The 23,025-nt window shown below is 47.0% G+C and overlaps 1 protein-coding gene across 5 annotated transcripts in view; it reads right to left on the bottom strand.

The window, feature by feature from the left end:
* The window catches only part of ANK1 (ankyrin 1), a 205,488-nt gene that overhangs the window by 21,569 nt on the left and 160,894 nt on the right, over positions 1-23,025 (bottom strand). For all 5 annotated transcript variants that reach the window (XR_013764114.1, XM_079142135.1, XM_079142138.1 and 2 more), the window contains exons 22-38: positions 22,779-22,851; positions 21,991-22,014; positions 21,057-21,153; positions 19,882-19,960; positions 17,574-17,671; positions 17,251-17,475; positions 15,827-15,981; positions 15,266-15,477; positions 14,566-14,770; positions 14,074-14,170; positions 13,645-13,873; positions 11,784-11,909; positions 11,550-11,669; positions 10,213-10,291; positions 9,676-9,750; positions 8,653-8,784; positions 7,527-7,673 (exon numbers count right to left, since the gene is read on the bottom strand). Coding sequence is in view for 4 of the 5 variants with exons in the window: in XM_079142135.1 (XP_078998261.1) it covers positions 7,527-7,673; positions 8,653-8,784; positions 9,676-9,750; positions 10,213-10,291; positions 11,550-11,669; positions 11,784-11,909; positions 13,645-13,873; positions 14,074-14,170; positions 14,566-14,770; positions 15,266-15,477; positions 15,827-15,981; positions 17,251-17,475; positions 17,574-17,671; positions 19,882-19,960; positions 21,057-21,153; positions 21,991-22,014; positions 22,779-22,851 (2,173 nt within the window). In the remaining variant the exon portion in view is untranslated. The remainder of the gene's footprint in view (positions 1-7,526; positions 7,674-8,652; positions 8,785-9,675; positions 9,751-10,212; positions 10,292-11,549; positions 11,670-11,783; positions 11,910-13,644; positions 13,874-14,073; positions 14,171-14,565; positions 14,771-15,265; positions 15,478-15,826; positions 15,982-17,250; positions 17,476-17,573; positions 17,672-19,881; positions 19,961-21,056; positions 21,154-21,990; positions 22,015-22,778; positions 22,852-23,025) is intronic.

The following is a 23,025-nucleotide window of genomic DNA, read 5'->3' as shown; positions in this document are numbered from 1 at the left end:
AAAAAAGGGCTGAGGATGTGGCTCAGTGGTTAAGTGTCCCTGGGTTCAATCCCCAGTACCAAAAAACAAACAACAAAAAAACCCCCAAAAAATCCTTAATACCAACAAAACAAATACATAACCCAATCAATAAATGGGCAAATGAACTAAATGGACATTTCTCAAAAGCAGAAATGCAAATGGCCAACAAATATACAAAAATAATTCATTATCCTTAGCAATCAGAAACATGTAAATCAAACTACTCTGAGATGTCATCTCACCCCAGTTGGAATGGCAGTAATCAAGAATACAAATAATAATAAATGCTGGCGAGGACATGAGGAGAAAGGAACACTTACACATTATTGTTGGGACTGCAAATTAGTACAGTCACTGTGGAAATCAGTATGTAGATTCCTCAAAAGACTAAGAATAGAACTACCACATGACCCAGCTATTACATTCCTTTATATTCATTCAAAAGAACTGAAGTTAGCATATTATAGTGATACCTCCATTCAAATGTTTATAGCAGTTCAATTCACAGTAGCCAAGTTACTGAACCAGCCTAGATAGTCGTCAACAGATGAATGGATAAAGAAAATGTGGTTTATATACACAATGAAGTTCTACTCGGCCATTAAGAAGAATGAAATTTTGTCATTTGTTGGTAAATGGGTTGGAACTGTAGAACATCATGCTAAGTGAAATGAGTCAGATTTGGAAAGTCAAGGATCAAATGTGTTTTATGATATGTGGAATATAGAGAGAAATAAGGAATTTAAAGGAGGGGTCTCACAAAAATAGAAGGGAGAATAGTAGAATAGAGGAAAGGGACCATGGGGAGGGAGGAGAAGAGAAAAAAGGGAAGTACTGGGGAATGAAATGGAGTAAATTGTTATGTGTGTACATGAACATGTCACAATCAAACTCACTATTATGTATAATACACTAATAAAAATTTTAATAAACCATATTATTTAGTTTTTACATGTTTGTGATTTCCAAATAGAACTGTTGTTGACTTCTAATGTAATTACATGGTGATCAAAAACACTGTGTTTGACTGGAATTCTTTTAGATGCATTGAGATATATTTTATCTATTTTGGTGTACTATAAGCTATAACTCTTTGTTTTGTTACTTAAATCTATCACAGTCTACTGGGAGTGATATTAAACCAGTTGTCATACAGTATCAGAACTTTACCATAGTACCCTTCCATTTTTCTGTCCTGGCTTTTGTGTTATTGTTGTCAACATTTTGCTTTTACATATGTTATAAACCCAGTATTGTGTTTTTATTATTTTTTGTTCAGTGAGTTATTTTTAGAGATTTAAATAATGGAAAGTAAGTCTTATGTATTTATTCTTGTAGTTAACATTTTTTGGACCTGTTCATTTCTTCAAGTAGATCCATGTTTCTGTCTGATATCATTTTCCTTTGGCCTGAAGACTTTTTTAAAAAAAATACTGTTTATAGCATAAGTCTCCTTGTGATTATTTCATTTTTTTTATGTCTAGAAAAGTCTTTACCTTCATTTTGAAAGTTACTTTTGCTGGGAATAAAAGTCAAGGCTATTTCCTTCTTCTTGTGTGTGTGTGTGTGTGTGTGTGTGTGTGTGTGTGTGTGTGTGCAGGTGCGTGCGTGTGTGTGTGTGTGTGTGTGTATTGATGGGGACCAAAACCAGGGTTTTGCACATGCTAGTCAAATACTCTGCTACTAAGCTACTACTTGCAGACCTGCTTTTTTTCTTCTTTAAATATGTGATCTACTTTAAATCCATCATCTTTTTGTTTGTATTGTTTCCAGTAAAACATCTGCTGTTATCCTTATTTTTGCTTCTTGCACAAAAACATCTTTCATTCTGTTTGTTTTAATTATTTTTTTGGACCTTTATTCTATTTATTTATATGTGGTGCTGAGAATCAAACCCAGTGCTTCACACATGGCAGGCAAGCGCTCTAACACTGAGGCACAACTCCAGCCCCATTCTCTGACTTTTCAAGGCTTTCTCTTTATCATTGGCTTTGACTAGTTTGCTTATAATGTGTCTCAGTATAGTTAACTGCATGTTTCTTGTGCATGGGACTCATTATACTGCTTGAATCTATGTATTTATCATTTTCATCAAATTTGGAAAAAATTCAGCCATAAATACTCTTCCTTTTCTCTTCACTTTTGGGAACTCTAATATCTTGAGTCTCTTAAAATTGGCCCATAGCTCACTGATGCATTTTTTAAAATTCCTTTTCTTTATGTATTTCATTTTGGAGAGTTCCTTTTGCGACATTGTGAAGTTCACTGATCTTTTCTTCTGCAATGTCTAGTGCCTACTCCTATCCAGTGTCTCTTTCATACCAAATATATTCTAGTTTTATCTCAAGAAAAACAGTTTGGGTCTTTTAAAAATATCTTCTGTGTCTCTCCTTGACTTTTTGAACATGAGAAATCCCATTATAATAAATAATTACCATTCTTGTCTGATTATTTTAATATCTGTCTGTTCTGGGTCAGTTTCAGTTGATTTCTTTCTCTCCTCATATGGATTGTTTTCCTGCCTCTTCATATTTCTGATAATTTTTAATTGGATGCCAGACATTGTGAATTTTACCTTTTTGGGTGCTGGACATTTTTTGTAGTCATATAAATATTCTTGAGCTTTGTTCTTTATTCAGTTATTTGGAAGCAGTTTGATCCCTTCATGTTTTCTTTTGAGATTTATTAGATGGATCTGGGGATGGAGCTTAGAGGTAGAGCACTTGCCTAGCACTCTTGAGGCCCTGGGTTCAATCCCTAGTACCAAAACATTTATTAAGTGGAATTTTTTTCAACATAGGATTAATTATTCCCCATTTCTGAGGCCAAGTCTTCCTCTGCTCTCTACTAACATCTGTGAATGATCAGTTTGCTGAGAACAGCTGGTTAATACTGAAATGAAACTTTTGGGGAACTTTCTGAAAATCTGCAGAGTTTTCTACCTGTGTAGCTGGTGGGCCTCTGTCTTGGCAGTTCTTGTTTCTGTAGTCTCCCTGATCTCAGGGGCTTCTCAAATCAGGGAGTCTCCCAAGTTTCACAGGAAACCCTTTCAAGGCAACTAGAAGACTCGCCTTTTACTTCCCATGCCTCATGAGTCTCTGTCTTTTGCTGCCTGATATCCAGTAGCTTGAAAATGGTGGTTTCATATATTTTGTCCATTTTTTGTTGTTGCTTTAAGCAGGAGGGTATACCCAGTTCCTGTAATCCCCTCTTGGCTAGAAGTGTAAACAGCCCCTCAGATACTGCCAGATGACTATTCTGTCACTCCTAGAAATGTCAGAAAACTTGAGGAGAACTAGAATATAGCTTTGCTGGCCACAGAACACCTGAAGCTCTTCTTGGGTAATTTTTGCAAATTTCCCACCTTGACACTCACTTAAATGAAATCTCACCCAATGAAAATGTGTGGGTGAAGAGAGCACATGCAGCCTCTGCTAGGAATCCCTGCTTGCCAGCATCCCAGAGCTTTTCTCCTCCATGACCAGTCTTTAGGTGCATGCCTGGCTTTCCCTCTCTGTTTCCACAGGATCTCACCCACCTACGCAGACTTAGATTTGAGGCTCTTGGTAGTTACAGTCTTGGTGCTCATGGGCATGACTATCAGGTGGGAGTGATGCTCACTATGGCCCCAGGCATCCTGTGAGAAACACCTCACAAGGTCTGGGTGGACCTGACCACAGTCTCAGTGTCCTAAGCTGAGTTTTACAAATGCCTGTCTCGCTAGGACTCTCTTGCAGCCCTAACCACTTGGGTCACCAGTCCATCTCTCAGTCTAGAGGCTTCTCACTTAGGCTGGATGTTAGTGACACCAGGTAAAAGGCCACCATACATATTACTTGGGGCAGAGTATGGTCAGGTGACTCCTCCTCTCAGATCATCACCCTGGTCTCTCTAACCTAGATGTAATAATTCTTATTAGTTTAATGTCAGTAGCAAATAAAAGAAGTGGACAGGCAACCTGGCCTCAAACAGGAGCCACACTTCACTAGTTGTGCTCATTAAGAGCTAATACACATAAAACATATTTTATTTCCAAGTAGACATTAATATGTGTCCAATTCATCCAGTCAAATAGAGTTGACATGGGTGTGAATTGCCCCATTTTTTCCCCATTAATATAAGAAATCTGTTTAATTTTCAGGAGCATGTTATTAATTTTTTTAATAGGTAATTTTTTTCTATGTCTATTCCCTGGGCCTGGGGTAGCCCCCTCCTCTGTAGAAGAACTAACTGCCCTTTTTTTTTTTTTTCCTTTTGTTTGTTTTTTTTTTCAGGGCCGAGGACCGAACTCAGGGCCTTGTGCATGCAAGGCAAGCGCTCTGCCACTGAGCTAAATCCCCGACCCCCTAACTGCCCTTTTGACTCATCCCCTTTGCTCCAGCTGATGCACATGTATATGGCAAGAAGGGTCACTAGGCCAGGTGGATCTCCCCTCAGAGCATTTCTTACTTCCCTGAATCACCTGATGTTCTCAGACTCACAGGAGTACATGCAATCAGTTGCTGCCCTGAGTCCCTATGGCTTCAGAAGGAGGCTCAGACAAGCAGAGAAATAAGGTGTCAAGGTGATGATGGTGACCATTAGTACTGCTTCTGTAAAGAATCTTAGGGATCTAACCCAACTGGCTGGTTTTAGTGGCTCCCTCCTGCGCCTTCTTTTCCAGACCAGAGGACACCCAGATGGGGAATAGTCTTCCTGGGACAGGAACAAGGGTAGGAAAAACACATATAAGTCAATTCTTGCGCCTAGAAAGGTGGAATGGACCATGCCAGGCATCTGATTATGAGCTTGGGCTGAGGCAAGGGCACATGCAGGGCACAGAGCCCAGGCCTGTCAGGACACTTGCTGGAGAGTGTGTTCAGAGGGGCTGTGAGGCACACAGGGAAGCCTGGAAGTACAGAAGCTTTTGATTTGTGACCATCTAAAATCAACAAAGCAAGAAAAAAAAAAAAAGAACCTTTAAAAACATTGTTAGATCATGTCACTCTTTGCTCCACACCCACTGGACAGAATCCAATGTTCTGATGGTAGCCTGGCCTCCTGTTGCCCCTCAGGCCTCCCTGCTTGTCCTCTCTTTTTCTCCTGTTCCCTCTGTCACTTGCCCCATTGACCCCTCAATTCTGTGAACACACCAGGCATGATGCCCTTCTGGAATGCTCTTTTCCTGATATTTTTACATGGCTCACTGTCTCATCTTCTTCATGTGTTTGTTCAAATGCAACCACCCTCACCACACTATTTAGTCCCCCAACCTCTTATTCTGGTCTGTTTTCCCCATATCATTTCTGGTGACCTGATAGCACAGTACATAATTCCCTTACATTATGACATTATTTGGTTCTCCTGACAGAAGATTGTGGATTTCATGAAGGCAGAGTTTTGTTTTCTTGTCTATTCAAGAATTGATTTATCTCCCCTGCCTGGAACAGGGCCTGGCATGTAGTCAATGCTTGAAAAATATGGGCCAAATGGGCTGAATAACTGCAACAGAGCCCCTTCCACCAGACACAGGATGCACAGAGCTCCAGTCCACACAGGGATTTAGGGCTGCTTGGGCATTAAGGTCCCTAGGCCTGACTGGAGCCATGGGTTCTATGACCAATTGAGACTTTCCTTATTCAGACTCACAGAATTCTAATATCCCATTAGTCCTCTAGGTACCTAATTAGGGCACAGAAAACCAAACTCTTGCAGATTTGACTTGACTTAAATAGCACAGGGGATATTAAGAAGCCCACATCACTCAGGGACCAGTGCCTTGTCACTTGGATTTTCTGAAATTGGCAGGATTTCTCAATTACTCTCTATTTATCCCTTTGTGGAAGGGAGCTGACCTACTTGGGAGGCCCTGTAATATTCCAGCTGAGTCTACCTGGTGGGGACTACCTGCAATCCCATAGGTGAGGACCATTGTCTTGGAGCCCTTTATGGTGCATCTGAAGAGTGAGTGGAGCACACAGTTGGCAGCCACTATGATGCATCACAGACAACACGCCATGCACACACGCACACACAGTATGTCCAGAGAGACAGCCATGAGACACGTGGGGGGCACGCGGAGTCCTTTGTGACATGCATCTGTGGAGGTTGACGGCTCTCATACACCTGGCCCAGGTGGAGACAGTGGAGACAGGAAGTGCAAGAGAATGAGTGAACCAGAGGTTAGGATGAGGTCAGAGGCAGAAGAGAAAGGCGACAGGACATGATCAACAGAAGATGAGCCCTACACTGGGTGGCACTAGATGGCATGTTTCACCAACACAGAACATGGGAGAGAGAATGGGGAAGGGCTTGGCATGCACAGGCTCTGCCTGGCAGAAGGGGGCCCTGTGTCTTGCTCAGCCCAGACTCCCTGGACATCATTGCCCTGGCTCCAACAGCACTGTGACTGTAGGCAAGGGGCCCACACTGCCAGCATGTGCATGGTGGGGGACTGGGGACCACCCTAAAAACTAGGATCTTAGGGAGCATTAACATGGCTATACAGCTATCCAAGGTGATATACTAGGCACTGGAAGAAGATATTTCACAGAGCTGAAGTTTTTTTCAAGTTCTGTAAAGAATCTTAGGGATCTCACCCAACTGGCTGGTTTTACTGGCAAGGAGATGGCTTGGCCACACAGGGAGTTGGCAGGAAGGAAGGGACAGAACCCAGGCCTCTTGAACCACCATGCAGGGCTGAGGTCAAAGTGCGGCCTCTACTTGTTGCCTGCTGGCTAGAGAGAGAGCAGATGAAGGGAAGACCTGGGAGCTCCCAGCCTCTGTGCCTTCAAGCTGGTGGCCCCTGCAACTGCTGCTTCAAGGAGAAGCAGCTGTGGGGTCCTGTGGGCAAAGGCTGGGCCTCCGGGGCTGCCTCTCCTTGGGCCAGATCTCACTGGGGCTCCTTGCCATGCTGAACCACACCAAAAAGAGTGAGGGGAGACAGATGGAACGAGAAAAATGGGAAAGAGTCAAGGAGCAAGAGAGGACTCAAACACAAAGAAACCACTTAGCCTCCAGAAGTGGCCACAGTGGGTTTACTTAAACACCACCCAACTAATTTACACTGGACCTCGAACCAGAACCCTTGCTTCCCAACCACAGAATGTTGTAAAATAAGGACACCAATGTCCCAGAGAGAGCCCATGCCTTGTGGGGAGTGGCACAGAAAGTTCGTGGACTATGGGGCCAGGGTCTAACTAGGTGCTTCCCAGCCTCAAGCTCTTTCCTACAACATCTGGACTTGTTGGGACCCCAGTGCTGATGGTGAGGCCTGGGAGACATTCTGCATGTGTTTACAGAGGCAGGTGGCTTGATGGGGGTGTGCCACCTGCACAGGTGTGTGCCACCTGTCTCTCTCGCTTGCCTCTGTTCTCCCTGGGAGGAGGAATTCACTTGGACAAACAAAACCTCCCCAGAAGTGGGGGAGAAATGGTTTTGAAGGATGAAGTGTCTTGGGAAGGGGCCTTGAGAGCTGGTGCCTGGAAGATCCAGGCCAGCCCTGCCTCATTCCAGAGGAAACTCACCATTCATCTGGGAGGGTGACAAGGAGTAGTCCCGGTCTGCGTGCCGGCGGTCTGGCTTCAGATTGCGGCTCTGTCTGCCTGAGCCCTCCAACATATTCACTATCTCACTGCGGTCAATGTTCCGCAAAGCTGTGTACAGATTCTCCACTGTCAGAAGAAAGAAGAGAAGAGGTGCCTGAGAGTGAATCCAAATGCTTCTAGAGCAGCCAGGGAATGTACTGCAGGCCTGAAAACTGGCCAGGAGGGTGATGGGAGAAGGTAGAGGGACCTTTCTTCTGTCAGAATCAACACAAAATGTTTCTTTGGGTTTTTTTTTTTTTTTTTTTTTTTTTTTTTAAATGCTACAATAGCTCTTTTCCAAAACAGTGCCATCACCCCCTTTTTTTGCAGGGCTGGTGACAACCTCATGAACACTAGGCAAGTGTTCTGTCACTGAACTACACTCCAACCCTTCAGTGACTAGTTTAGAAGCAAAGCATACACAGACTGGTGTTTTGTTTTTTGTTTTTGTTTTGTAATTGAAGAGGAGTACAGTAAGAAAATAAGGATAAGAATGATTTAGATTCTGTCCTTTTGAAATTCTGGCTCTTTGCCAATTGATTTGAGATGCAAATGGAAACAATTCAATTTCCTCTTAGTGTCGCTGAGGACAGGGATTTGGTTAAGGAGACTCTGAAAAGAGAGTGAGACAAATCTCTCTCCATGTTGGACAAAGATGTGCCTGGGGAAGGAACTGCTTTGGACTGAGGTTGGGCCCACACATACTCTGCCCTGAGCCAACCCTCGCTTGGATGAGAAGTCCAACAGGAAGACTAAAGATGAGCCTACATATATTCTGTTATCAGGAGTCCTGGGGCAATTTTTCTCTTTTATCAGGATGGGAGAAAGACTAAGGTCAAGATTCACTGACAATGTGTTCTGGCAGGATTGCCTAGAAGACCTTTTGGCTGTGAGTGGGGTGTGTGTGTGTGTGTGTGAGAGAGAGAGAGAGAGAAAGAGAGAGAGAGAGAGAGAGAGATCACAAAGACCAACATCAGGGGTGGAACTGGAAGGAAGAGCAACTTGGGCGAGGAGTAGGTCCCTGCGAGGCTGTGGAATGAGGCCTCCTCAGCTCCATGATACTGACTCTTTGCGTTTTCGCCTTCACGGACGATCCAGAGGTTCAACAAGGCTGTGCTCTGCTCCAACAAGGAGTTGGGGTTTTCTACACGGATTCTGTTGATGTCCTCCACACTGAACTGCAGCTCCCGAGCCAACTCTGCAAGCAAAGGACCAAGAGCACATGTGAGTACAGGGATCTGCCATTTCTCCTTACCAGGGCCCTGGTGATGCGCAGGAAGCTACAGTTTTGTATGCCCAGAAAATGGGACAGGGAGGGTTGCTCCTGAAACAGGTGTTGAAAGAATGAGTGAGCAAGTAAATGAACAAGGTCCGTCTTTCATGACTTCAGATATGAGATGATGAGAATGAGCCAGCAAGGTCAGCAGCTTCTCCGAGCACACAGGATGAACCAAGAGGGAGTCCTAAACCAAGAGGGAGCTGAGGTTGCTGGCCCCACTGCATGGCCACTCTGGGAGGCTACTCACTTTCCTCCTGGGTCCAATGGTGGGAGAAAGGTAATGCTGTAGTTTTGTGTCTCTGGGAAAGGGCATTATTTATGTTTAAAATTAAAATCAAAGTTTTCATCTAAATGCATGGCAATAATGCAGAATTATAGCTCCCCTCCCTACTATTTTTATTGTTATTGCTCACAGGTATTTACAAGGGACAGAGTCTGATTTCAAAGATGAGGAAGACCAGAGAGTGATAAAGTGAATCAAAACATGTGCATACAACACATGCACATATGTATGCATATGTAGGTAAGCACTCAACCCAGCCCCATTGTGAGATCTTTTGTAAAGTCAAGAGTTGCTTTTTTTTTTTCCCCAAAGGAAAACTAGACAGAAAGGGAGGAGGAAGAGAGCACCATGCTTTCCACTGGAACCCAATGGTATGGCTTGGCAAAGAGAACTACCCCGGACACACCAATCAGATGCACAATGGGTGATGGAGACAAGGGTCGAAAATGCTTTGCCCATTGCTCATTAAGGAGAAGGGATGTAGGGGTGACACAAAGTCCTTTTCTGTCCCCAATTCCCCAACTCACCTGCCCAGCTGAGGCCGAGGTGCTCTGATATAATAGCCATCTTCATATCTGCTCGATCTGTCCCACTGAGAAAACCTGGGGAGGTTTATTAGATTAGGTTTAGTAGCCTAAGCAGGACAAACTGACAGGCATGCATACATGTCCTGGATGGATGGATGCTTGGGTCACACGGTGGACCTCCATATATACTGGTGGCTGAATCTGTAAGGATCAGGTGGAGACCAAGTAAAAGGCTCTATATGCTTTCAGCAGAGCAGGCTGAGAAAACTGCACGGAGGGCAGAGGGATCATAGGCTCACTTATGATCTTTGAAAGGGGGCAAGCAGCCGGGCACAGTGGTGTGTGCCTGTAATTCTGGCTACTTGGGAGGCCAAGGCAGGAGGATCTTAGTGAGACCTTGTCTCAAAGTGATAAAAGGTAAAAAAAAATTAAAAGGGCTGGGGATGTTACTCAGTAGAGAACACCATGAGGTTCAGTCGCCAGTACTAAAGAAAAAAAAAAAAAAGTTAGGGTAAGCAAAAACAAAGAGGTTCATACCCGGTGTTGATTCACTGAGAATGCTGTATCTCAGGGACAGGGGTGTCAAGGTCCTTTTCCTATCTTCAGCTCCACTCCCCTGCAGAAGAAAATGAAAGAAAGGATGCTTTGGGTTTTGAGTATACTCCCTTCTCAGAGGAGATGATTTGAGCCCTTATGCTGTGGTCCTGGCAATAGTAAAGTAGCTCCATTCCTTTAGAGGCTCAACACAGAGTGGAAGGAAGAGGTGGGAGTAAAAGGAAGTTGATGAAACTTGTATACTTTATTAGGAATAATGGCAAACTGATGTAGCCCTTATCATGCACAAGGCCCTATGCTCACACCAACCACAAACACCTATGAGATAGGTATTATTATTATCCCCATTTCATTGATGAGGAAACTGAGGCATAGGGAGGATAAGCAATTTTCCCAAAGGCACCAGCAAATGGGCCATGGAGCTAGGGTTTGAACTTAAAACTCAGTTTTTTGGATTCCCTTAGGTTCAACAGATCAGTTTCTGACACTGGCCTGAGGCTTAACGATAAGATCCTGTTTGCTCAAGGATGTAGGACTTCTCTCTGGAGAGAGGTATTGGTTTACCCTCATCCCCAGAAAGAAAAGAGAAACTGATTCATGGTCACATGAATGTGACCTTGCTTCTTTCTAGTTTAGCATGGAAGGCTAATGATTAAAACAACAACAACAGCAAAACAACACCAACAAGGAACATGGAGACATTCTGAGGACATGATCACTCCGAAATCCCTAGCATAGGTGGTGACTGTGGCGCTCTGACAGATATGGATAAATGAACATACTTGCTGAAGACTACTTTGTTGAGCTCAAAACCCTGGGTATTTGCAGTGGCTGAGGACACCAGGATCCCCTTCTTTGAGGGCCTAGCACCCTGGGGAAGATAAGCGAGTAAATGAAAAAGAGGCTGGAGAGCAGCTGCCCAATGGCTGGGTAACCTTGAGCAACTAACTCAAAATGCAATTCAAAGCCTCAGAAGCCTCAGACAAGGGAAGCTGAGGAGGACTCTTGACCTTCATGTCCCAGGAGGCTCAGAGTTCACAGAGTGAATAAGCTTATAACCATCTGACACATTTGTTCCTCATGTCACATGACCAGAGCTGGACTGAGCTTGGCAGAGAGGGCCAGGGTATACTTGCCCCTGCCAGGTCACAGAACAAATGCTCAGAGGACCTGTCAAATGTTCTGTGTCCCTCAAGGAATCTGAAGGCCATGTTTCAACAGGAGAAGGCCCCGAGGAGGTGTTTGTCCTGGGATCTGTGTGGGGACCTCATTAGGGTAACCCATCTTTGGCCAAAGGTCCTCCCCGGGTGGCAGCTCACCTTCGTGCAGGGGGGCATGGTAATGTTCAAGTGGCAGAGGATGTGCTGGGTGTCCTCATACTTCATCGCCTTGCGCAGAAATGATAAGAACCCTCCTGGTTCTCGACTGCTGTCCCTCACCTAAGTTCAAACACAAAAGAAGGTTCAGCAGGTCTAACTAGGTGGCTGGCTTAGAGATTTTCACCTCCCAGCTTTCTAGATCCAGAGGAGAGACCAGTAAGAGGAGGCCAGCACCTTTACAGGTATGGCCAAACGGTTCTCCCGGAATGACTGGAAGTGGAAGCTCCGCTGCTGGGCAGCTTTCTTGACAGGTACCAGGTTGCCAGAAAGTTCTGCGAAAAGGGGCATTCCTTCCAAAACCTGTAGGAAAGGAAAAGCAAATACAGCTTGTCAGGTAGAAATGCTCAGATGTCCTGCCTTTAAATTCTGGTCTTTCCCACCCCATGCAAGTCAGGTAGATTCACAGCGGGATGGCAGGCCACACAGGAGTGTGTTCTGAGAAACCCCACTATTTGTTTTGGAAAAGGCTTTATTGACAAGGTTATGATGAATGAGTCATGCTTCCTTGCCCCAAAAGATTTCATAGTATGCAGGAATTTTCTTATGCCCCTAGGCAGTTGATCAGGATTGCTATAACTCCAGAACTCCACTAGGAATCACAATACAGCTTCTGAAAAAAAATTCTGGGTCTGTTTTTACATCTGTCCAAAGGTTCTGAACTCCTGAGAGGTGTCAGAAAGACCATGATATATTTTAATTTCACCTATAACAATGATCCTTTTTGTGTACATAATGCTCTCAACTGCCATTCTCATGAACCCATTTGAGAGTTGCAGAAATTGAGGTCCAGAGAGAATAATTGCTTAGCCCAGGCAGTGCTGGAGACGGCATAGAACCAGGTCCCAGAGTCCTAGCCCGTGCTTTTCCCATAGTGTCTTTAGCCTTCCTCAAGAGGGTTCAGATCAGTTCAGGTTCTGAGGCCAGACCCTTAGGAAGTTCCTGGCTTATTATATATCTTAACATGAATGGGTAACTTGGGATCAGCTATAGGTCCAAATCTCATTGTCATCCTTCGACACCTTGTATCATCTGTGTATCCATCTCCCCTGCTTCCCCATCTGCTACCAAACCCTAGTAGAGCAGGTAGAAGTGTAGGTTTTGGAGTCAGTACAACTTGGAGACATCGGACCACTGCCATTTGCTCAGCTGTGTGAACTTGGGTTAGTTACTAGTAACTTAACCTCTCTCTTCAGGGCTAAGTTTTCTAACATGTAAAGCAGGGGCATTAAAGTTACCCACAGTTATAAGATTATGCATGTAAAGCACTTGTAATAGTATCAGATTCAGAAGAACATCAATAAACATCAACTCTTACCATCACAAGTCACTGAGCCAGTCATCTGCTACCTTCCTAAAGTACACATGGTTGTGTCCCTCACATTTGCTTTAGCTTATCAAAGATGCTTTTCAAGAGAGGAACTGAAGACACACAGCCTTGGAGCCCCTGCTTCTCCATGGAGGGAGGACTTTCTGACTGCTCCGGGTCATCATTGTTATGGTTGGTTCTGGAATGTCCCCCAAAAGGCTCATGTGATGAAGACTTGGTCCCCATCACAACAGCGTTCAGAAGTGGGACTCTTGTGAAGTGATTGGATCAGGAGGCCCCAATCTTGTCAATGAATTGATCCACTGGTGGGTTGCAGGAACTTAAGGAGATGGGGTCTAGTCAGAGGAAGTAGGTCACTGTGGGGGGGTGTCCTTGAAGGGTATATCTTGTCTGGGACCCACCCTCCACACCTTTCTGCTGCTATGAGGTAAGGAGTTCCATTACACTACCTGCTTCCTGCCATGATGTTCTACCTCACCAAAGGCCTAAAGCAACAGAACCAAGTAACTAGGGACTGAAACCTCTGAAACCATGAGCCAATATAAATGTGTCCTTCTTGGAGTTGTTTTGCTCAGGTATTCTGTCAAAGTAACAAAAGCTGACTAACACAATCATGTTCCCAGAAGGCAGCAGTAAGTGCCGTGTGCAGACTCTGGAGCTTTACCTTCTTGTGAGAAGTGTTAAAGGCCTTCAAGGACCCAGGCATACCTCTATGTCCCTGCTCCGGGCCACCTCCACAAAGTTCTCATGCTGTTCCAGAGTCTTGTCCACTTTGTCATCTGTCATGCAGTAGCAACGCAGTCGCCCTTCCCGGGGGTCATTCATTTTGGCAAAAATGACAAACTTGGCCATGTAGGGCACTGCGGTAAGCTCTTTGTATAACAGAGTGGCAAAGTTCACAGCCTCAGCAGTCCGAGGACAGTCCGACAGCCAAAACCTTAAAAAAGAGGGCAAGTAATGAATGCGTTCCTGAATGCCCGAGGAAAACAAAGTTCCATCTCCATCCCGTCAGGCACAAACTGCAAGCCACACGGTGGTGACTCTGCCACATCTGACGGGGCAGGGGGCTTCTGTGTGGAGGGGCAGTAAAGGAGCCTCAAGAACAAGCCTGAGATGCTGGGCTGGGCCTCGCCTCACCTGGCAGAGACATTGGTGGTAAAGTTGGCACACTCGTTGGCATACACGAGCTTGGTTGTTCCTGTTATGTCTTCCCACTGGGCTTGGTCAGTTCCGCCTGCAACACCAGCAGAAGTGGGGCTGGGGGATACTCTTTTGGAGGTGAACCTGGTGCTAAGGTCCTAGTGTACAAGGCAGAGGTGGACTTCTGGATGACATCTACGTGGTCTGCAGCACTGAGCACACCTGTTTTCTCATTCCCTGCCTCTCTTCTAGCAACCTGCAGCACCTGCTTCTCCTAGGGCTCAGAGGGCTCTTCCACAGGGCACTGGACTTTAATTCAGATGCCTCATCCCCCCATCTCTTGGAAGAGCACACCACCCCCAGGAGAAGTCAAAAAGCCCCAAGGTGGTTACTGGATTTGCAGTCTCCAGTCTCTCTCCCCTCCAGTGTATTCCAGAAGGAGTCACTGCTGCTGAGAAAGTGAGACAGTAGTGAAGGGGAACCTCTCACCAATGACGCTGCAGAGCAGGCGCAGGCTGGTGGTGTCTCCCTCACCACTGTCCCGTGGGTTGTCAGTCCAAGAAGGAGGGAGTGGAATCCGAAGCCCAATGGGACGATGGAACTTCCGGCGTCTTGGCTCCACCGTGACAATGGGGCTGAATGTGGCCTGGTTGCCCAGGAGCTTGGTGACTAGCTCATCTGGGACAGGCTGGGCCTGTGAAGTGCCAAAGGCAAGACACTCAGCCCCAGGCAGGAGAGGGGCAGACATGACAGAAGACTGCATGGCGCCATCTATGCACAGGGTGAAGGCTCTTGCTGAGGGAGGCTGTCCACCACTGCTGGACCACCACCTTCATTTTGCTGAGCACAGGATCTGCCCCAGCTCTGATGCTACCGATTAGTTCTCCTTTCTGAGCCCTTTTTCCTTCGGCTTCTCCTTCCCAGAGATGGCACATCTTTGCAGGAACTCCCTCCTGCTGAGCACAGGCAGCCATGCAGTTTAATGTGTGATGTGGGACTTCCTGTGACTTGACAGGCGGCATCTGCCTCATCCCTCCTGCCCAACTTTCTAAGCTTTTAGGTCAAAAACCTACTACAGAATTCTATGGTATTGGCCCAGAGTGTGGGACGTCCCAGGAAGAAGGTGGATTTCCTAGGGCCTTGTGCTCCTTCCACCCTCCAGGACTTGGCAGGGAGGGGTCTGCATCACCTGCAGAGCCAGTTTCACTTTCTTGGTGACAGCATTTTCTGGGAACGTTGCCTGCACCAGGGGCACCAGCTTGCTCTTCAGAGAGCCCCCTTCAGGACCAATGGTGTCGTAGTCCTGGCAGAGCCGCGACATAATCACGAAGTACAAGGGGAAGTCGGTGGTGATGATGCGGCAGACCCTCTTCTTCTCCAGCTCCTCCAGGCTCCCCAGCTCTGGAATCACACAGCCCAGGCCACCCGGCTCGTCATCCTGAGCTCAGGATCAGTCACTATGGTGGCCCGAGCCGCCTCATCTCCAGGACACAGGGCATGCACCCTCCCTGTGACTGGCAGAGAGGTGGCCTGCAGGAAGAAGCACCCAGGCCTAGAGGCCCAGTCTCTAGGTGTGGTTGCAGGCAGGGCACCCACTCACATGACCTGGGAACCCAGAGCTTGACTACATGGAGCCAATTCCTAGCTTCTTGTGGCTTTCCAAACCCCCAGCAGCCCTGAGAGCCCAAACATGCAGCCTCAAATTCTGTCTTCCAAAAGTGAGGGACCTGGTTCCCTGGGACTCTGTTACCTTCGTCCATCCCATTGAGGATCTGTTGCAGGTAGCTTTCTCCAGAGCGGCTCTTGTGTTCCTTCCACAGAGAGCCATTTTCACTCCTCAGAACCACAAGCTCGCGGTCCCCACGACCATGGGAGGCAAAGTGGGGGATCTCCACAATCACAGGGCTGAGACAGAGACAGAACAGATGGTGGGCAGATTGCTCTCTGCATGTGTAGGTGGTCCAGGACACAATGGGGAAGGGGCAGTTAACTTCTGCCTGGAAGGAAAAGGGGGTCCCATGGCCACAGTGGAGGCCCCCTCTCGGTAGTTCTCTGGAGTGGAATAGACGTGTCTCAGGCTCCTGAGGCTCCCCATGAGCCTGCAGTGACAGGTAGGGCAGGCACAGGTGCACGGACAGCAACTCTCCTGTCCTGTGTGCATTGCTGAGGCTCGGCCAAATGATCTCACCCTCAGACCTGATTACAAATATCCATGTGAACGCTGGGCATGGTGGAGCATGCCTGTAATCCCAGCGGCTTGGGAGGCTGGGATAGGAAGATTGTGAGTTCAAAGCCAGTCTTAGCAACTTAGCAAGGCCCTAAGCAACTCAGCAAGATCCTGTCTCTAAATAAAATATAACAAGAGTTGGTGATGTGGTTCAGTGGTTAAGTGCCCCTGGGTTTGATCTCTGGTACAAAAAACAAAAACAAAAACAAAAGCAAACCAAACAGAAAACCAATAAAACACACAAAAATCAAAACAAACAAACAAAACAACTCCCTAAAACAAACAAACAAACAAAAAACATGTGATATCCCTACATAGGTCTCTGAGCCTTGGCATTCTCATCTATTAAATGGCTATAATGACATTTCTTTTGGAGGTAGGACTTAAGGGTTACATTTAAGGAGAAAATCAATAAGAAAGCTTTGCAAATGACAAGTGACAGGAGGGCGGATGGAGATGGGAAGGCTGGACCTGTCCCAACATTACACCCCTGGATGCTGCTGTCTGAAGGACAAGAAAGCTCCAAGCAGACTTAGTCTGCTTCAGAGAAGGTGAGGAATAGGCACCTGAAGTCCATTCAACTTGTGGTCCTGAGGGACAGTGCTGTAGGGGCTGCCTTCTAGTGCCACCACTTCAGTGTATACATAATTACACCATGGAGGTCCCCAAAGTAGCCCCTCTCCATTCCCTCTCTCGAGCCACAGTAAGATCTGAGAGAGCAAGCTCTGCTATGGACTCGGAGTACCTGAGGGAGCAGGGCAAGGAGAGTGAGGCTCTGGGTTCTGCTTCTCTGTCATGAGAGCAGAGAAATATGATGCTCCTGCAGCTCTGCCCTGTGGCGAGGTGGTTCTAAGTGGTTGCTGCTGAGGTGGCAGCAGAGGGGTGGCCAGGACAGGACTGGGTTAGGGCCACATGTTGCCCACATGCCCCTCGAAGCAGCGTCTCACCTCAGGAACTGGGCCCCCGTGGGCCCCAGCGCGATGATCCTGCTGGCCAGGCCCTCCTCCTCAGCCAGCGGGGGTGGCGTGCTCAGCTTCTGGGGCTTGACCAGGCGACAGGTGATACGCGTGGGTGCTGCACAGGTCCGTGGGGGGATAACCACCCTCAGGCCATTGTGGCGACTTCCTCTCATGGAGCCTCCTCGGGCATCGACCATGAAGCTCACCAGAAACCTGGAGGCACAGGCAGATCCATGTTGGGCACCTTTGCCACACCGCCCCCGCCACCCAGAAGACAGACAGAGCGGGTCCCAGAGTCCTGTGTCACTCACCCTGTGTGGACAGGGCTGGCCACTGGGCTGATGTTGTCTGAGGTTTCCGTGGCGGGGCTGCTGGGGATGAGTGAGTCTTCATCATATTCTTTAGATGCCTAAAGAGGAGAAAAGGGCCCCCTGTCTCCCCTGAGCGACCTGAACCCTGCAGCAGGCCACGAAAGCCCTGGAGTGGCCCCATGGAGAAAGTGCTTTCACATGCTCACCCCCTCACTCTTTTGGGACAAGGAATTCCTGGGGTCTAAAGGGAAGCACTGGCTTCCTCCCACCTTGCTGGCCTCTTCTTGGCTCCAGATCCTGGAGCAGAGTGTGGGAACAGATGGAATGAGTCCCTGCTCTTCAGTCTGGTTCTAGGTCCCCTGCCAGCTGCATCCATTGCCCACCTGCCCACTGTTCCCTCCCACAGTGCCCCCTTGGAGAAGCTCTGTCCAGGTAGAATGGCTTTTCCTATAGAGTTGAACCTGGACCCTGCACCATCCCTCCCACCTACTTGCCTGGTAGGCATCTGAGGTACAGGAAGTGAACACACCAGGCCTTTTGGGGCTTCCTGTCTTTTCCTCTGTGGAAGGGGGACATTCCTTGCAACTGAAGGGGCCAAGGGGCTGCCTCGTAATAGGGCCTTGAACACCACAGGACTCCAGAGACCCAGCAGGGTCTCCATGTGGCCTCAGTGGCCTCTAGATAGATTCTTAACTCTGCTTCTATTCATCCTCTCCCTCTGGTCCAGATCATTCTTGCCCCCAGCCTTGGCTACTCCAATCATCTATTTTTCATGTCCTTTCTCCTCTATGGAGCCGTCCTGTTGACTCTAGTCTTCCTTCTCTGCATTCTGGAAGGGCTTACTCACATCATGTCATTGAGCACTTCACTACCCTTCCTGCCCTCTGTGCTACCTGGTCTCATGTGTCCAGGTCCACTCTTCCCAGCTGGATAGCAACTCCTAGGAGGCGGATGTTCATGGTCCTCTCATATAGGATATGCTGCACCCTAGACAGGGCACTTAGTGGGACTCTAGTGAAGTGCCACTGATGTGAGTTTATGACTTAAGGAGAGTTGAAGAGAGATGCTGAAGGTGTGGCTCAGTGGTAGGCCCTGGGTTTGAACCTCAGTCTCCCTCTCTCTCTCTCTCTCTCTCTCTCTCTCTCTCTCAAACACACACACACACACACACACACACACACACACACACACACACACACACACACAGATTTGAAGACAATGAGCTGGTCAGGAAACAACAGAACCCAGGTCTACTCAGTTGGTTCTCATTGCTGTCTTTGGATAGCAGCATCCAGGGAATATGCCACAGCAGTTACCAGGGCCATATTTCTCTCTCAAATGCCATCCAGTGACACCCATGTTGCATTGCTGTGATATACCCTGCCACTGGGCAGCCATATGGCTGGCTTATTCCTATGTGCCAGCCTATGTGCCTATGTGCCACTTTTGGGTTCAGGGATATGGCTGCTGCTTTGAGACAGACACCACTTAGGGAACAAAGGAAGAAATTAACTTCACCTAGAATCTAACAATCATGACTGGCTCAGCTATCAGGCCTTGGGACAGTGATGTCCAACCTTAAACACTGCACCACCTTCATTTCTCCCTAGGAAGTTCCCCTGTCCTAGAAAATAGTGCCAATAGCATAAAATTAAGAGGGATAAATTCCTACCTCTGATCCCTGCTTTTCTGGACAAATTCAAGTGGCAATCTTGGAAACCACAAAACAGGGTACCATAATGAATAATGTCCTACACCCAAAGCAGCTCTTTGGCATCTCCTTTTTGTCTTTATTGGTGTTTCTGGCTCTCAGAATTCCTTGGAGGAAGGTGAGATAGAAGCTGTTCCCTCTTATGACTGTGAGAGAGGAGCACAGAGTTCTGTAATTCGCCCAGAGCTTTGTGGGATGTGCAGGCTGCACTCTACCCACCACAGGTGGGCTTCCTTTCCAGTTGGCTGCCCCAGAGTGCAGAGAGTATGTGCAGAGAGGTTTGGCCACGAACATGGGCTTTGGAGCCAGAACTGCTGGTGTCAGTTCTCAACCTCACTCATCATTAGACTATTATTATGGTGTTTCCTACACCCTGGAGCTCCCTGAGTCCCACGGTATTCACAACTGGGATAATGAGAATGCGGACAATATGGGGCTACATGGACCACATGGAATCACAGGCCTAAAAGTGCTTTGGAAGCACATAAGTTTTTTGGTGCTAGCCCCTATTGTCCCACAGGTCATCTCAAAATAAGCATTGTCCGGGTCCTATCTTCACTCTGCAAATGGGAATAAAAGAGAAATGGTGTTTCTTACCTGTTCTGGCTCTTCAGATCGAATCACCACTGTCTCAGGTGTGACACAAGGAATCCTGGGGATGGCTGGAGATTCCACCCTGTGTAACAGGAATATTGGAAAATCGACAAGCAGATCTTTTGAAGTCACTCCCTATCTTTCCCAAGAGACCTAAGTGAAAGACCTCAGTACCTTTGTAATGATCTAGCACCCCACCCCTCACCTCAGCCTCAATACCCACTTGCATGGGCAATAAGATGATTCCACACATTGAGCAGACTTACTTGAAGCGGTCTCCTCCCTCATGCCCCTGCAGAGCCTAGCTGCCCTTAGTATCTCTTGGAAAGACCCTCCTCCTCCATGAAATTCTTCCACCTCTTCCAGACCACACTCATTTGTCCCTTTCTGTAGCTCTCTAGTGCCTGCTAATAGGACCCTTACTTGGTCCTCCCAAATACATCAATCTATATTGCACTTGGTGTGGGTTTTGATCCTGCCAAATGAATCTTTACAGCCAGGGTCCAAGTTCTATATTTTTTTCCTAACAGATATTTAGGAAACACAAGCTCATTAAACTTCCTTATACTTTCCCTTCCTACTCTCCTGCTGTCTGGTTTTGTGTAAGCCACGGGAAACACCCCAGTGTTTCTAAAAAGGGGTTGATTATAGATTTTTTTGCAAAACATCTCTGTGGAAAAATGGATCTATGGTGGCATAACTCACATCAGACAGAGGAAGGACTGAGAAATGGGTTCTGGGTGGACAGAGAACCTCTGTGGGTTTTCTCTAAGGTACCTCACGGACCCAGAGATGTGGTCAGTGTTTGATATTAGCTTGGCAAGTTTCTAACTTGAACCTTTCTCCAAGGATTATTCTGGAGGAGAAGCTGAGCATGCATGAGAAGGAGAAGAGGTGTGAATGTGAGTCTGTGAGTGTGAGGGAAGAAAGTTGGATGTCAGGGATGCTGGAAGCGAAGAGACCCAACTAGACAGTGCACTGCGAGGGAGGTCTCTGTGCACGTGCTTGCTGGTCAAGGTGCTGGTGTGCAGCAGCCTGGTCTGTCAGCCTTCCATCCATATTGGCAGCACACCTGGGCCTGTCCTTGTGACTTCTCCTCAATCCACAATCCTACTCTGAGCTGCAGGGTTGTGCCTTGGCCATCTAGGGTGTGACCCCTCCAGTGAGCCCTTTCTTACACTTGGTCTAGCTTCGGCACAAAATCCAACAGCTCTTTCTCTTCATCCAAGTCCCTGGAATCTGGCTTCTCAGCCTTGGAGCCAACAAGTTCTTCCCCTGAAAGAACACAAGCTCAAGTGAGTGACAGACTGGAGACCTGAAAAAAGTGCTTTTCCTGTTCCACCTCTTAATGCTTGCACAGGGAGGTCTCTAATGCTTCAAGGGGATCATTAGCTGTGACTCTGTCCAGCCCTGATGTACAGTGTAGAGTGGTCAGCTCCTAACTTAGCCCATACCAGACTTTATAGGAAAGATAAGAGCCAGAAAGAACTTTCTTAGCTTCACAAGTCTCATTGCAGATCAGACCTTCTAGGGTGTGCAGTGATAGCAAAGAGTCATTACTGTTCTTTCCCACTCTGCCAATACAGAGTGATAAACTACACTGGGATAGAAGCCACTCATTTTGAAGGGCTATAGGGTTTTTTGTTTGTTTGTTTGTAACATGGTCCCTGAAACCTCATTTTTTTCTAAAGCTTCATGACAAAGAAGTTTAAGCTACTGGTGAATTAGCTGCCTACACGCCTCTTCATTTCTTCTTCTTTGCCTGAACTGGAGTTGGAGCCTGGGTCCTTGCCCTTGCCTGTCATTGATGGCCATTAGCAGTGAGGGTCCTGGCCTTGTGATCTGGAACTGACAGGATGGAATCACAACCGCTCATGCAGTGATGACCACAAACACGGTGGCATGGGCACAGACACAGAGATGGATAGGTAGGAGTCACCCACGCGGGATGGAACTCCTGGGTGTAAATGTTCTGTTTTAGTCAAGCTTTGGGCTCAGATTGTGAGCCATCAGAGAATGGAAAGCAGAAATGGATTAGTGGGAACTTGGGTTGCTGAGGGTGGAATGCACTCTGGTGAGAAAAGACCACAGGGAACAGAAAGTGTTTCATACCCATTATAGATATGTGAGCGGTTCCTGGAAAGCAAAGAAGAGCCAAGTTGAAGGACAGCATTGAAGTCAGGCAAAGCAAGAGGCATGCTATCAAGGGCACGCAGGGAAAAATACAATTGTCTAATTGACAAAGTTTGTATAACCACCAAATTATAGATGGCAGGGGCTACAGAGTGAACCCAGTCCAACCCCACTATTCTGCTTCATGAGGGTTTCCTCAAACTCAAGTGAGGATACAAGGCTTATTTGGGGGAAGGAAAAATAATAAAAGTGCTTGGTAGTTCATAAAGTTGAAACTGGAGTAACTTCACAATAATGGACAGAACTTGAACCCTACTGACCCACTATGTGGTCATAAGAGTAGCTTATTAAAATGCATTCTCACGGATTTTAAACAACTCACTTGTTATTTGTTCAAAGCACCAGGAAAGCTCCAGGCAGAATGTTATTACAGTTCCTCACAGCCCTAGAGTTGAGCTGAGCAGAATCACACTCGATTTGATACACATTCATCATACATGCAAACACACATGTACTTGTGAGACTTCACAAATTTTTAAATGTTATTCTCTGAGATGTCAATTTTCCTCCACCTAAGACTATAGGAAAGCAGTTGTTTTGATAACATTTGTAAAAAGTGGGCCTCCTCAGTTTCAAAGCACTTCTGCAGAACCCCTGTGGCTGCAAGGGACCCTTGCTGCCTGGCGGGGGGTCAGGAAGCCACTGAGGATGCTCATTGCCCCTCTGCTCCCATTGGTCTGAGCTCACCGACCCCTCCCTGACTTTACCTTCATCTTCAGAGACATCCAGGATCTCATCCACTGTCTCAGGGTAACTCATGCGGTGCTTGTCACTGACTAACTGAAAGGAGAAGGCAGCGAGAATTCAACCCAAACAGAGCAGCACCACCCTTTCACCAGCCCAGCAGTTACCTGATCACCATAAGGAGACAGGAGAGGGGGTGGGAAAGGAAGTTTGTGCCCCTCAAAGAAAACCAGACCCAGGAAGCTGAGGCCTGGCGGCATCCCAGGGCCC

Source organism: Sciurus vulgaris (genome assembly GCF_902686455.1).
Source record: "Sciurus vulgaris genome assembly, chromosome: 5".
Lineage (NCBI taxonomy): Eukaryota > Metazoa > Chordata > Mammalia > Rodentia > Sciuridae > Sciurus > Sciurus vulgaris.
This window is presented reverse-complemented; position numbering and strand designations above follow the sequence as displayed.